Here is a 15561-nt window from a genome sequence, read left to right as displayed (position 1 = left end):
GGATCACTGTTTGTAGTCATGGATCTGATAATTTTCTGCCTTAGAAACAAAAACGAGGGAGACAAATAACATTTCTTTTTATTTTAATAATAACTTAAAGAGCACTGAAACCAATGATGTTTGTCCATGTTCTTGGACGAAAACAATGTGCCCAATGTTTAAATATGTTCAAATAAAATAATTCTTATACTAAATTGCAATATGAACAGTACTAATGAATAAAAATGGACCAAAAGTATTAAAAATAAAAACAATATAATAAAACAAAGTAGACTTGAATTTATAACTTCCAAAGTCTTTTTTCAAAAGATGAGGATGGAAAAAGGAATAATAACTACATTTATGAAACACTTTTAGGATAAATATTATTTCTCTCAAGCAGGCACACCCCTTGACAAACTCTGCTCAGTGGCCTATCAGCCACATTGGCTCCACCCACGCTCAGCTCATAGGCTCAGGACAACATGGAGAAAATGCAGAGCACATACTACCTACTGAACTACTGAAAGTTCAGAGTGATTCTTTCTGTACTTGAACCCTGACATGTATCAAGGCTGCATGCTGAAATGAATGGAGTGCAAGGTAACAGCAAATACGAGGTCTGTCAATAAAGTAACGGTCCTTTTTATTTTTTTCAAAAACTATATGGATTTCATTCATATGTTTTTACGTCAGACATGCTTGAACCCTCGTGCACATGCGTGAGTTTTTCCACATCTGTCGGTGATGTAATTCGCCTGTGAGCACGCCTTGGGAAGGAGTGGTCCTGGCCCCTCGTCGGATTTTCATTGTCTGGAAATGGCGGAATGAAAAGGACTTTTTGTTGTGTGGGCCGCCAGAAGAGGAGGTACTGCTGGCCCACCACCAGAGGGCGCCCTGCCTGAAGTGCGGGCTTCAGGCACGAGAGAGCGCTGCCGCCACGGACACAACCGGGAGTGACAGCTGTCACACATCAACTCATGACAGCTGTCACCCATCATTTCATCACTCCATAAAAGCCGGATGTCATCTCCACCTCGCTGCTGAGATATCATCTACCTGTGAAGGTAATTCTCTGCTAAACTGAAAACATTGACTAACAGTCTGAACTTCTTTGCAGCCGTTTTCCTGTAACTGTTTCCTTATCTGTGGGATTGGCATTTGGTGTGATCAGCGACGGCTTCGCTTCGCCCCCCAACCAGATAAGTGGTTGACAGGAGCTGCACGTGGGTGTGATTAGAGGTGGAGGTGACTTTCTACCTTCTGACTGTTTTTGTTACTGGGTGTGTGAACACACCCACATCTCACTGTTTGTGCTCCTCGCCAGCAGTACCAGATCCGACAGTCGGGGACGGTGATCACCTGGGAATTCGGGACTTGGCGGCTCCAGTATTCTCCGGGTTCTCTGGCGGTGGAAATCGTGTGGTTCCGGCTCTTATCAGGACAGACGTCTTCTATCCTCAAGCCTGCCCACACGTCACCTTGGTGTATTGACTGCTGTCAGATTCTGTGATTGTCTGTATCATCGTTGTGCACATTCACAACATCAAATTGTTAACTTTTGGCTCATCTATTGACCGTTCATTTGCGCCCCCTGTTGTTGGTCCGTGTTACTACACTTTCCCCAACACTTTTTTCCATCAGAATTTTTTCAGAAGCTGTTAGAGACTGGCACCTGGAAACCATTCGAAAAATTTATCTGGCTTTCGGTGCAATTTTTACAGGCTTCACAGAGAATAAGGACTGTTACTACAGCTTTAAGGACAGCTTTAAGGACTGCTTTAAGGACGCTCGGTGCGCCGCGCTCCGAGCTGTGACGACGAGGCACAAACCACCGGACCATTTCTAAATGGATGGCTCTGTGGATACGAGACCGTCGTGTGCTCTTTCTCTGGTTATCACAAGAGCTGGACATCAGCCATTTTCCGGCAGATTTCACTTTTAACAAAAGATTTTGTCATGGAAAGCCGCGCGGAGGCTTCGCGCGTCACGACCGATTTGCTGATGAAGCGAGACAAAGGAACACCTCCGTTTCGGAGTGCCAGGGGACAAGTTTGGACATGCCTGTCTCGGCTTTCAGTGCTTACCAGTCGAGTGACTATAAGAGAAATTGTGGAGAGCTGGACAAAATCTTTTGTTAAAAGTGAAATCTGCCGGAAAATGGCTGATGTCCATCCGGTGGTTTGTGCCGCGTCGTCGCAGCAGCTCGGAGCACGGCGCGCCGACCGTCCTTAAAGCCATCCTTAAAGCTGTAGTAACAGTCCTTATTCTCTGTGAAGCCCGTAAAAATTTCACCGAAAGCCAGATAAATTTTTCGAATGGTTTCCAGGTGCCAGTCTCTAACAGCTTCTGAAAAAATTCTGATGGAAAAAAAGTCCTTTTCATTCCGCCATTTCCAGACAATGAAAATCCGACGAGGGGGCAGGACCACTCCTTCCCAAGGAGTGCTCACAGGCGAATAACGTAACTGACAGGCGTGGAAAAACTCATGCATGCGCACGAGGGTTCAAGCATGTCTGACGTAAAAACATATGAATGAAATCCATATAGTTTTTGAAAAAAATAAAAAGGACCGTTACTTTATTGACAGACCTCGTATATTCAGTCTATGGGCGGCAGAGGTTGTCTGCTTTTCACAGGCTCCACTGACATTAATGCACAGTTGGCTTTCCCCATTCAGACTTTAAATTCAGTGTAAATCTGCATTGAAATTTATGCAGTTACAACTTTAAAAACAAGTCAACATGAAATTAATAAATATTTCACACTGTTATGTAAACTTTGCAATTAATCTGCAGTTCACAAGTGTGCCATACTGTGGGGACGGTCAACTACGATCCATTACACAACTACAGTGCATCCAGAAAGTCTTCACGCGCTTCACTTTTTCCACATTTTGTTACAGCCTTATTCCAAAATGGATAAAATTCATTTTTTTTCCCTCAAAATTCTACACACAATACCCATAATGACAATGTGAAAAAGTTTTTCATTATTATTATTTTTGCAAATTGATAAAAAAAAACCCCAAAAAAAACTATGAAATCACATCTACATAAGTATTCACAGCCTTTGCCATGAAGCTCAAAATTGAGCTCAGGTGCATCCTGTTTCCACTGATCATCCTTGAGATGTTTTGACAGCTTAATTAGAGTCCACCTGGGGTAAAATCATTTGATTGGACATGATTTGGAAAGGCACACACCTGTCTGTCATGATTCACAGGTTCTCAGGGCACAGCAGGTGGTAGGGAGGAAAATGCAGACACACAGGCAGGTGGAGGAATAAGAAAAAAGGCATCAGGCAGGGTCTGGTACACAGAATGGCAGTCAGCGTTGCGGAGGTACAGGCAGGTGATAAGCAGAGGTGTCGTCACAAAACAGGCAGGGTTCAATAACACAGCAAACACTGTAACATGGGCAAAGACAAAATCCAGATCCAGAATACAAGTGAGGTCGAGAAAAACGTGAGAGCAAAAAACTGTGGCGAGAGGGCCAGGACGAAGATAACAAAATCAATGAGCAGGAAAAGGAAAAGAAAACACGCAGGGCTTAAATACACTGAGTTAATTAGGAAGTGATATGGAGCAGGTGTGGTGTGCAGGCAGGAGGAGGGCGTGGACTAAGACAGGAGAGGCTGTGAGACAAGAGAAGGCTGTAACAGGTGGACAAGGAGGTGACAAACAAAACTGGGCGTGGCCAACAGAGCTGAAAAGGTGATGGACAAGAGTGGAGTGAGCTGAGGACATGACTGTGATCCAAATTAAACTGGATGTGAAAATATGAGAACTGAGACAAAGGAGTGCAGTGACAAGATGGACATGACAAATGATACTAAAATATCCAAGACGGCATAGAAACTAAACATAAACAGAATCAGGTTGGACAACAAGAAAATCAAAAGCTAAAACTAGAATGGAACTGACATGAATAATATGACTGAAGACAAATGTGATAAACCTGACAAATAAACTAGAACTTGCGTTTCTAGTTTATTTATAATCAAAAGCAATCAAAAACAGTGGATCAAAACTAAACTAAACCAGAACAGAACTCAACATGTGACTGAAGTGTGGTGAACAGAAAACGAGCTGTGACAAAAGCAAAATAACAAGATTGTCAAAAAAGCAGACAAAAGGAAATCAATAAAGAGACTGACAAACATAATGGGTGAGGACCGAGCAGGGGCAAGACCTGACACCTGTCTACATATAAGGTCCCACAGCTGACAGTGCATGTCGGAGCACAAACCAAACATGAAGTCAAAGGAATTGTCTGTAGACATGTGAGACAGGATTGTCTCGAGGTACAAATCTGGGGAAGAGTACAGAAACATTTCTGCTGCTTTGAATGTCCCAATGAGCACAGTGGCCTCCACCATCCATAAATAGAAGAAATTCAGATCCACCAGGACTCATCCTAGAGCTGGCCGCCCATCTGAACTGAAGGATCGGAGAGAAGGGCCTTAATCAGGGAGGTGACCGAGAACCCGATGGTCACTCTGTCAGAACTCCAGCATTCCTCTGTGGAGAGAGGAGAACCTTTCAGAAGGACAACCATCTCTACAGCAATCCATCAATCAGGCCTGTATGGTAGAGTGTTCAGACAGAAGCCACTTCTTAGTGGCTTCATGGCAGCCCACCTGCCAATAGGCACCTGAAAGACTCAGACCATGAGAAACAAAATTTTCTGGTCTGATGAGACAAAGACTGGACTCTTTGGCTTGAGTGCCAGGCGTCATGTTTGTAGCAAAACAGTAACCATCCCTACAGTGAAGCATGGTGGTGGCAGCATCATGCTGTGGGGATGTTTCTCAGCAGCAAGAACTGAGAGACCAGTCAGGACTGAGGGAAAGATGAATGCAGAAATGTACAGAGACATGCTGGATGACAACCTGCTCCAGAGCGCTCTTGACCTTAGAGTGGGGCGACGGTTCATCTTTAAGCAGGACAATGACCCTAAGCACACAGGCAAGATATCAAAGGCGTGGCTTCAGGACAACTCTGTGAATGTCTTTGAGTGGCCCAGCCAGAGCCTTGACCTGAATCCAATTTAACATCTCTGCAGAGATCTGAAAATGGTTGTCCACTGACGCTCCCCATCCAACCTGATGGAGCTTGAGAGGTGCTGCAAAGAGGAATGGGCAAAACTGAAACTGTAATTGCTGCCAAGATGCATCAACAAAGTACTGAGCAAAGGCTGTAAATACTTATGTACATGTGATTTCTTGGTTTGTTTGTTTTTTAATAATTTTTCAAAAATTTAAACAAGTCATTTGTCATTATGGGGTGTTGTGAGTGGAATTTTGAGGGGGGGAAATGAATTTACTCCATTTTGGAATAAGGCTGTAACATAACAAAATGTGGAAAAAGTGAAGGGCTGTGCACTGTATGTAATATCTTGACAAAGATTTCATGGATTAAGGTGAAACATGGTATACAAGAGTATTTCATTTGTTCTGTGTATGTGCAGGTTCTGACCCAAAGAGATGCTCCGGTGTGTCCATGCATCACTACTGCTCATTGTCTGTCAGCTGGACCACGTTCTTTGGGCAATGTGCCAAGTAGCTTCCACAATTAGAAAATGTGATTGTCTGGAGAGTAGCGATCACATGCTGAGAGGGGAAAAGAGAAAATACTATAAACTGCTGTGTTTAATACTAATAGGAGTACTGTGTGGAGTGTACGTCTATGCTCAGGTGTGCATTTGTGTTTTTTGGTGCCCACCAAAAGTCACTTTAGGCCCCGTAACATTTCAAAAACCAACTACACTAATAATAATAAAATAGGAATGATACACAAATGGTTAGAGGCTACTCATAGCTTTTAGCATTTAATGTAATATGATTATTAGTCTCAATTACAAACATGAGGAATGTGTGAGATGATGCTTGGCAGTTGAGGAGTTTTCTTTCTTTCTTTTCAAATGAAAACCCTCCTTGATGACACATATTAGACATGTAGGACGTGTGGTGTGAGTTCGGCCTGGACATGTTGGAGACTGGGGGTTTGAAGGGTTGCTCGTTCTCCTACCTACCAACATTACGGTGCCTGTACCCCCAGCTGCACCACAGGTTTAAATGCAGCACTCATGGTTTACATTCAACATATATCTTTTCACTCACACTTCTCTCCACACCAGGTTGTCCTGTGGTTTTGGGTGTGAGAGGCTGATGGGCATGTGGTCTACTTGTTGTGGACCACCTCTTTGCTCCTGGCCAAGTATGCCTGTACTCTACTGATGTCCTCTTCCAAATATCCAGCACCATTACACTCAGTACATAATGCGAATGTAGGGGCTGGGAGGGGCCTGGTTGATGAGTGCGGAGAGTTTGGTCCTATTTGGGGTTGTGGGGTGGGGGCTAGCTGGGGACTATGGCCAAAGATCTATCTGTCCATGGCCCAAATTCCCAGGTAATGATTCACGATGTGGCCATGGGACCCTTGATGGAGTGTAATGTAGCAGGTCTACTGTTGCTTGTTGTGCTTGAATGAGGGGGGGGGGGGGGGGGGGGGGTGATAGGCCTGGGATTGGTTAGGGATGTTGCTGGGGGTGGCCTGTCTGTCCGTGGGCCTCTGTAGGTGGTATGGATTGCCTCCCATATGTCTGGAATTGTTGCATGCCTAGAGGTGGCAGCTGCGGGTCCCCTCACTGGCTCCAGTGCAGGGACCTTGGTGCCTGGGGGTGCTTGGGGGTGATGTCAGCGTGTGCCCCAGTGGGCTGGTCCAGGTGTGGCTTTGACAAGCTCTCTTTGTGGGTTCTCAAGCCTTGTCTGAAGTTGGGGCTGAAAGTTTGTGTCTGCATTTCAAGCCAGCAAGGCTGGTGCATGCCTACCTAACAAGTCTCCTCCCACAATCTGCCATGTGGCACTGCCATGGCTACAAGTCCCTCTATGCGCCTGTGGCGTTATGACTGCAGTTTTGGAGTAATGTGGCACGGATGCAACATCTCACAATTATTCATGACTCACGATATTGCACACCTAAATTACTGTGCACATACTGGACAAATTCCAATTTACACATGTACATTCATGTAATTCATGTTTACACAATATACTCTGTAACTGCAAAATTCTGCACATTCTTATTTTTGCTGTTATTATCGTGATCTCAGTCTCCATTTGTGTTTCCATGTTGTCTTTGCCCTCGGTGTTGTTGGTTCAGACATTATTTTTGTTGTCATCCACCACTGTCATTGTTATTGTCACTGTTATTGTTTGTCTAATACTTGTTCATGGCGGAAAATGGGGCAGCAAATTGCTGCTGCAGTATTAAAATTGTGTACAGTATATTCTTAATGGTATGCGCCAACATTTGTGCTACGTATTTCTGCTGTAAAGGTGGGCATTTTAACATGGTAGTCTATGAGCAGTGACTTTCTTTTTGGGGCCAAGTTTGTTACATCCATGTTGGCATCATCAAGTCACCATGCAAATGAAATATTAATGGTGTTATTTTAAGAATTAGCACAATAAATACACACAAATTCAAGAAAATATCTGCTCATGCGAGATATATTTCAACAATCATTGTTAGGAATTTTCTGATTGTTTAAATATGTCCTTCTCAAATATGAAAAAAGAAGGCTTGCAAAAATGTCTTCTTCTCATGTAAGGAGGTCACACAGCCACACTCCAACTAAAGGTTGGTGTTCATCAGTCAAATTTCACGTTTCCTGAGATGGAACAGTATATCACTTTCAGAAACAGGGATAAGTTTGACTAATGTTGCTCTCAGAGGAAGAAAGTCAACAGACACAATAAACTTCGGTACTTCTGTACTCTATCACACATACGGCAGTGTGGAAACACTATCCAGAGAGGGAGAAGCCGTGTGGAATCACGCCACATAATCACCTAAAAATAAGAGTAATGGAACCGTTTCCTCTGTGTGGAGGAAGTCTGGAAAAATAAGATAAAACAGCAGGTCACTTTTCTGTATGAATGACTGAATGGCAGGCAAAAGACAAGGTCAACCACTTTTGTAAATCAAGGCAGAAAAAAAAATACAACAAAATTTCACAAAGGTGACCAGAGAGTCAATTCCTGCCATCACCAAAAACAATCAGCATCAGAGTTGCTGAGAAATCGCCACACGGCCAATATGTGATGTACCTTTGATTCAGTCATGTCCTCAAGTAATTAGGTAGTGACAGAATTTTTGTAATTATCTCTCTGTACACCAACACTGTGGAGTTGAAATGAAACAGCCAAGATGCATTGGTAGTGTTGATCATTAGATTTAATTCAAGATAGTGTGACAAAAATATTGCATAAACCATTTAGGAACTGCAGCCACTTTTACAGACAATCTGTCAATTTTCAGAGGCTGCATTGGACAAACTAAATATTAGTTACATTAGATAGATTAGATAGAAGTTTATTAATCCCTTGGGAAGACTCCGTCCGGGAAATTGAGGTTCCAGCAACTTTGTATAGCAGCACACAAGGTAAGAAGCACACACAGCAGCAAACGTGAAAAAATATCTATTTATCTATTTAAAATAAAAATATTTGAGAAGTGAAATGAAGTTTCTAGTATTTACAGAAAGTGTGCAATAATTATTTAAACAAAATTAGGCAGGTGCATAAATTTGGGCACCCTTGTTATTTTATGGATTTGAATACATTTAGCACTAATTATTGGAACACATAATTGGTTTGATAAGCTTATTGACCCTTGACCTCCTTACACAGGTGAATCCAATCATGAGAAAGGGTATTTAAGGTGGCCATTTGCAAATGTTTCCCCTCTTTGCATCTCTTCTAATGAGTGGCAACATGGGAGCCTCTAAACAACTCTCAAATGACCTGAAAACAAAGACTGTTCAACATCATGGTTTAGGGGAAGGATACAGAAAGCTATCTCAGAGATTTCAGCTGTCAGTTTCCACTGTGAGGAATATAGTGAGGAAATGGAAGACCACAGGCACAGTACTAGTTAAGACCCAAAGTGGCAGGTCAAGAAATATCTCAGATAAGCTGAAGTGAAGGATGGTGAGAACAGTCATAGTCAACCCACAGACCTGCTCCAAAGACCTACAACATGATCTTGTTGCAGCTAGTGTCTCTGTGCATCGTTCAACTGTACAGCACTCTTTGTACAAAGAGATGCTGTATGATGCTGTAACACAGAGGAAGCCTTTTCTGCATACACACCACAAACAGAGTCGCTTGAGGTATGCTAAAGCACATTTGGACAAGCCAGCTTCATTTTGGAATAAGGTGCTGTGGACTGATGAAACTAAAATTGAGTTATTTGGACATAACAAGGGGCAGTATGCATGGCTGAAAAAGAACACAGCAATACAAGAAAAACACTTGCTACTTACAGTAAAATTTGGAGGTGGTTCCATGCTGTGTGGCTGTGTGGCCAGTGCAGGTACTGAGAATCTTGTTAAAGTTGAGGGTCACATGGATTCCAGTCAATATCAGCAGATTATTGAGAACAATGTTCATGAATCAGTGACAAAAGTTGAAGTTGCACCGGGACTGGATCTTTCAACAAGACAACGACCCTAAACACTGCTCAAAATCTACTAAGGCATTCATGCAGACGAACAAGTACAATGTTCTGGAATGGCCATCTCAGTCCCCAGACCTGAATATTATTGAAATCTGTGGTGTGATTTTAAGCGGGCTGTCCATGCTCGAAAACCAACAAACCTGAGATGTTTTGTAAAGAAGAATGGTCCAAAATACCTTCAACCAGAATCCAGACTCATTGGAAGCTATAGGAAGCGTTTAGAGGCTGTTATTTCTGCAAAAGGAGGATCTACTAAATATTGATGTATTTTTTCTGTTGGGATGCCCAATTTTATGCACCTAATTTTGTTTGAAGAATTATTGCGCACTTTCTGTAAATCCTATAAACTTCATTTCACTTCTCAAATATCACTGTGTTTGTCTGCTATATGATATATTTAACTGAAATTGCTGATCCAAACAACCAATGATTTATAAAGGAAAATCATGGAAATCATCTGGGGTGCCCAAACCTTTACACACAACTGTAGCTAGTTAATACAAATCAACATGATTACAGCCAGTTTTCTTTAAATTAGTCAGGGGACGGACACGTGAACATTTAAAGTCACTGAATATGTCTTGAATTCAGTTACAATAACATCTATCTGGAGCAGGCAATTCTCAAAAACTGTGGTGTGAGGGAAGCCACCAAGACACCCATGATGATTCTGAACTCTGCATGGTGCAACTTTTTTCTGTTGCACCTCCAGTTATACAGCTCCAATATTGAAGTGGAGCATAAAATGATTTTCAGATAAGAAAATCTAGGTTCAGGGCTCTCATGTGCCTTTTGCCAAATTGTAGCTGAAATTTCACATCTTTTTACTAAATCCTTCTGTTCTCCTCCTATGTGATGCTGAGTAACTGATGAAGCATGTTTATAAACTTAGCCACAATAGCTTATAACTCCTTTAGAGTTGTCTTGGGTATCTTGGCTTCTCTCACGAGTCTTTTTTCTCATACTGCTTAGTGCAGACAGATTTACCATACAGTACAATACTGTTTGTATTTAATAATGATTGATGTAGCCGAAGTCCAAGACATGTTCTAATTGTTCATATGTCCATCCCGACATGTCTAAAAAAAATTAAAAACAAAAAAAGCTATAAAATTGATGATTTATTGTGAATTCATTCAAATCTGCTAATCGCTGTCATACATTTTACTTTTTTCACTATATGAAAGCATTTATGTTGTTGTTGAATACATTTTGGACATTTTATTACTTATTTTGTTTATACAAAATTTGTACAGAAATATTTTTTTAATTAAGAAGGACTATGTTTTTTAATGTAATTCCTAAGTGGTTAATGTGATTTTTTTTGTCTTAAACTCTGAAATAACGCTAAAATGGTGTGCTACACACACATCTTGATGGTTTAATTTCAATTCCACTGTGTTGTGTACAGAGGCAAAATTAAAATGATTGTGTAGTTGACCAAATACTTATGCACTTTGTGAATTTATCATAATAGTCTGATAACTGTACAGAGTGCATACTGACGTTGCCATTACGCACAGAGGATGATGTACCTGCGCACTATGCTGGCTGCAGGTCGGCAGCCCGCTCTGCGTCCCGTGATTATATCTGATCCCTGGGCAGAAATTCAGCTGCTGCTGGGTGGTAAATGAGGGGAAAGCTGGCTGAGAACTCAAAACCTATGACAGAGACAGAAATTGGACAGAGTGTACGCTGTGTGTTACACATCACAATCTGATTTCAAACTCTTGCTCTCATCACCTCTGAGGCTGGCCTGTGGTGAGGCGGAAGCAGAAAGCATGGAGTCGTGTTGTAAAACTGCAGGCAGGGCTGTTGTCGTCGCTCCATGGATGAGGAGGAGTCAGGTCGGAGGTCAGAGGCTGTGAGAGCAGCAGGCATCACGGTCCTGCTCATGCTGTGTGACTTGTTTTCCTTGCGTTGATATTCTATCGGGGATTGAAGGGCTGCAGCAGGGATGACAAATTGGAGCGTAAATCACTTGCAATCCTCGACTGTATAGTCTGTATCGGGTTCCTAAACAGTGGCCACAAGACCTAGACATTAGAAATGAAAGAAACTGACAAACAAGCTCATTTCATGCAACATGAACATCAACCACACCTGCTCCTATTTTTTATCATCCATTCAACATCCACCTTATTTTTTAGATGTTTTTAGACTTCGGATTTTCACAAAGGACAAAAGTGATTTTCCCGACACTTAAAGAATGTCGTGGACTAAACAGCTATAAATGAATTTAATAGAGGAAAAGCTACCCCCCACCCCACCCCACGGCTTCTTGAATCAGAATCAGAAGAATCAGAAGTTTATTGCCATTGCCAATGAACAGGATTCACAGACTAGGAATTTGCTTCGATATAATGGTGCAACATTAAACAGAGAGCAATATAAAATGCTAAGATAAAATATACAATATGTGCCAAAATAAGACAAAATATAAGATAAAAAAATGACATATGAAATATGAAAGGCTGTGTGCAACAGAAAAACAGAAAGAAAGAGAAACAGAAAAAAACAGTGCAGTGGGAGGAGTGCAATTAAAACCAAAGCACATTGTCTAAAGTGACCCGTGATAAAATGATAAAGTGACAGAGTTAAGGTTAAGGTGACTGAGTTATGAGGTGTTCATGAGTCTAACAGCAGAGGGGAAGAAACTGTTCTTATGGAGGGAGGTTCTGGTCCGGATGGACCGTAGCCTCCTGCCTGAGGGGAGTGGTTTGAATAGACTGTGTGCAGGGTAAGAAGGGTCAGCTGTGATTCGACCTGCTCGGCCCAGAGTCCTGGAGACGTGCAGGTCGTGGAGAGATGGAAGGCTACAGCCGATCACCTTTTCAGCAGAGGCCACAATGCGCTGCAGTCTGTGTCTGTCCCTGGCTGTGGCCCCGGCGTACCACATCATGATGGAGGAGCAGAGGATGGACTCGATGATGGCTGTGTAGAACTGCACCATCAGCTGGACAGGCAGCTTGGCCTTCTTCAGCTGCCGCAGGAAGTACATCCTCTGCTGGGCCTTCTTGATGAGGGAGCTGATGGTTGACTCCCACGACTCCCACTTGAGGTCCTGGGTGATGGTGGTGCCGAGGAAGCGGTGACAGACTACAGTGGTGATGGGGCTGTTGGTGAGGGCGAGGGAGGGCGGGGGGGGCTGTGGCTTTCCTGAAGTCCATGATCATCTCCACTGTTTTCTGGGTGTTGAGCTCCAAGTTGTTGCTGCTACACCAGGTCACCAGCCGGTCCACCTCCCTCCTGTAGGCAGACTCATCCCCATCCGAAATGAGTCTGATGAGGGTGGTGTCGTCCGCAAACTTGATGAGCTTTACGGAGTCGTGGCTGGAGGTGCAGCAGTTAGTGTACAGGGAGAAGAGCAGAGGGGAAAGGACACAGCCCTGTGGAGATCCTGTGCTGAGAGTCCGAGTGTTCGAGACATTCTTTCCCAGCCTCACACGCTGACTCCGGTCCGTCTGAATTGCCACTGAATTGGTTGAAATGTCATTATAAGTGTCTGGTTGCTTGGACAGAATCTCTATGCATGTATACGTGTGTATGATTATCTCAGCAATGTAAACCTTTTAAAAGTACTAATTATATAGTTAGCACCTTACCTTAACTTCTGTTTGTTTTGGTGCCGCTTCTATGCACCAAGTCAGAGGTCAGAGGAATGACATTGTTGATGAGTGGCTCATTCTTATGCTTACAACGGGAATCAGCATAAACAGTCAGTTTGTAAAGTCTTAGTGCATAGCAGTGGCACCAGAACAAACAGAGGCTAAGGTAAGGTGCTAACTTTATAATCAGTCCTTTTTAAAGGACTGGGTTGTAGGTGTGCATCTATCAGGATTCTCCCCACGCTACCAGACACTTTTAATGACATTTCCGTCAATTTGATGGCAACAAGAAGAGGTTTACTTTGAGAGTTTTATCTTGCCCTGTATCATTACATTGTATCCCTGATTAGCCCGTGGGAGTGTCAGTGTTCTAAATCAAGACTGGACCAATTAAAATGATCTTTATCCTGAGCGAAGTGTTCGACTCAAAAACATTTAAAAATAAGACCACGTTGAAAAAATCCCATACTTCTCCTTTAAATTTAGATTTTCATAGTCGAAGTCCAACTACTGTATGTTCAAGTACCATTAAGGAAGTTCCTCTGATTATCTAAGATCTGGACCACATCCCTGAACCAAGTCTGCTGCTTCTCTGGAAAAAACGTCTGCATGATGAAGCGTGTCAGACAGCCGTCATTCTGACGAGAAGTCAGGATGAGACAGCACGGGTCAGCCTGTTCCTCCACACCTAAGCAGCTGACCTACAGAACGCAAAGGAGAACTCTTCTTCACTGAGAAGACATAGAAGAATCATCTCAACGGCAGGAAAATACCATGTTGGCTGCACCTTTATGCTGTTTTTGAAGGTGTATCCTGTTAAAGAGAAGCCTTTTTTCCTGTCCACTGGTTCACTGAAAATGACCAGCTGCTCAAACAAGAAGACCTCCCTCTCCTTGACACTGGATAGAAAACCAATCGCCTGCTCACTGACACAGAAGGTATCCTGCTGCAGCAGCTTCCCCTGAGCGGTGATTTTACCCTGAAACAGTTAGTCACAAACCGTAACTCATCTGTTATATGTGAGTCATCTGTCATGGTGGCAAGATTAATTTTAAAAAAGAAGAAGGGAAAAAAAACCCTCCAAATCACTCACGTCAAAGCCTTGGAGTCTGCCCACATTCATCATATCGTTGCAGCGTTTCGGTACCAAACACATCACTTCTACTGCCCTCTGATGGGAAAAGGTCAAAACAACTGTTTGCAATAAATGTTTGCTGCATATACACTGAATTAAAAATGAGCTTATACCTGTAGCTCGTCAACTTATTTTCCTGCTTTTCTGTAGAATTTCAGGAAGTCCTGATGGTGTTAAAAAGAAGATTGTATTGTTTTAGCTTTCTGAAAAAAAATTTCTTCCTCATTTTACCATTTTAAGAAAACCACAATAGCCGCTTAGACTAGGGCCTGGGTGAAATTTAGTCATGCTCAGATTCAAACTCAGCTTATACAGTCATTTTAGCCTGGGGGCCAGATAGGTTCCTCCATGCACACCCCCCCGCCCACATCTAAATGCCACCTGTGTTTTCATAAGCTGTGATATGTCCCTGATATGAAATGGGAAGTACAGTACATAAACTCATTTCCACTGTCTTACCTGATGATTTATTGATATACCATAAAATGACGCTTGCGGACCAAAAATATGTTGAGATTTACATCAACAATCAAGATGTTGTGCAATGGAAAATATTTTATCCATGAACTCATGTAACCCACCAAATTAACCAGTGAGATGTCTATTTTCATCCAAATACAAAAGTTTCTTTATATTTCAAATTCAATTATGATTTTATAGTACATCAACAACGGTACCGCTTCTAAACCACAATTTACGCCGAAACACGGTAAACGTCACATATCAACATTTCCATTTACTAAGTTGTCACATCAGGCAACCCACCCAAAAACAAAAGAAAGACACTGCGCCCTCATCCAGTCATGACCAAAAACCGTAACAAATGCTGCTTCGGTTTGAAAACACAATAATAACACGTTAACTTGCCCAGCCCTAATTATATTATATTATACAAATAATGAATGCTTATGAGTTCAATGGAACAAATATTTAATTCGGTAAAAGCTGGAATGTTCCATTCAGTGAAGTGAATGAAAAAACATCCATTATTTGTTTTATATAATGGCTAAAATAGATCCTTGTCATTTGATATTTTATTAATTTATAAACAACAGAAAAGGGACTTACATTTTAGTGTGCATAACCAGTGCTTTGACTTCAACCGTCCAACACGAACTTTAAATAGGACTCCAAAATTGTTCTCAGTCAACAGCAATGTAGCCCTACACACACACACACACACACACACACACACACACACACACACACACACACACACACACACACACACACACACACACACACACACACACACACACACACACACACACACACTTTTTTAATTATTTATTTGGATCCAAACTGAAATGGTT

At 42.3% G+C, this 15561-nt stretch overlaps 1 protein-coding gene across 2 annotated transcripts; it reads right to left on the bottom strand.

The window, feature by feature from the left end:
• Window positions 1-5435: 5435 nt before the first annotated feature.
• Window positions 5436-14689, bottom strand: arhgef25b (Rho guanine nucleotide exchange factor (GEF) 25b). Of its 2 annotated transcripts, XM_034166677.1 has the most exons (7): window positions 14362-14689; window positions 14207-14284; window positions 13901-14092; window positions 13640-13814; window positions 11249-11451; window positions 11041-11166; window positions 5436-5592 (listed from the first exon to the last, which is right to left on the bottom strand). In XM_034166677.1, exons 2-7 carry the CDS (start codon window positions 14267-14269, stop codon window positions 5491-5493), a joined length of 861 nt encoding a protein of 286 aa, XP_034022568.1. In that variant the 5' UTR covers window positions 14270-14284; window positions 14362-14689; the 3' UTR covers window positions 5436-5490. The 2 variants fall into 2 exon arrangements, with proteins under 2 accessions (XP_034022568.1, XP_034022569.1); XM_034166678.1 differs by having other exon boundaries at window positions 14207-14689.
• Between the last annotated feature and the right edge of the window lie 872 nt (window positions 14690-15561).

The sequence above is a fragment of the Thalassophryne amazonica genome, chromosome 3 (assembly GCF_902500255.1).
Source record: "Thalassophryne amazonica chromosome 3, fThaAma1.1, whole genome shotgun sequence".
NCBI lineage: Eukaryota > Metazoa > Chordata > Actinopteri > Batrachoidiformes > Batrachoididae > Thalassophryne > Thalassophryne amazonica.
Note: the sequence above shows the minus strand (reverse complement) of the source record. Positions and strands in the feature narration are given on the sequence as shown.

What these genes read in the sequence shown, in the direction of transcription:
- arhgef25b (XM_034166678.1), bottom strand. Translation starts at nt 14,269, where the DNA reads ATGTGTTTGGTACCGAAACGCTGCAACGATATGATGAATGTGGGCAGA. An exon ending in GCAGACTCCAAGGCTTTGAC is followed by an intron (nt 14,093 to 14,206) that starts GTGAGTGATTTG and finishes TAACTGTTTCAG; the next exon opens with GGTAAAATCACCGCTCAGGG. An exon ending in TCAGAGGAACTTCCTTAATG is followed by an intron (nt 11,452 to 13,639) that starts GTACTTGAACAT and finishes TCCCTGCTGCAG; the next exon opens with CCCTTCAATCCCCGATAGAA.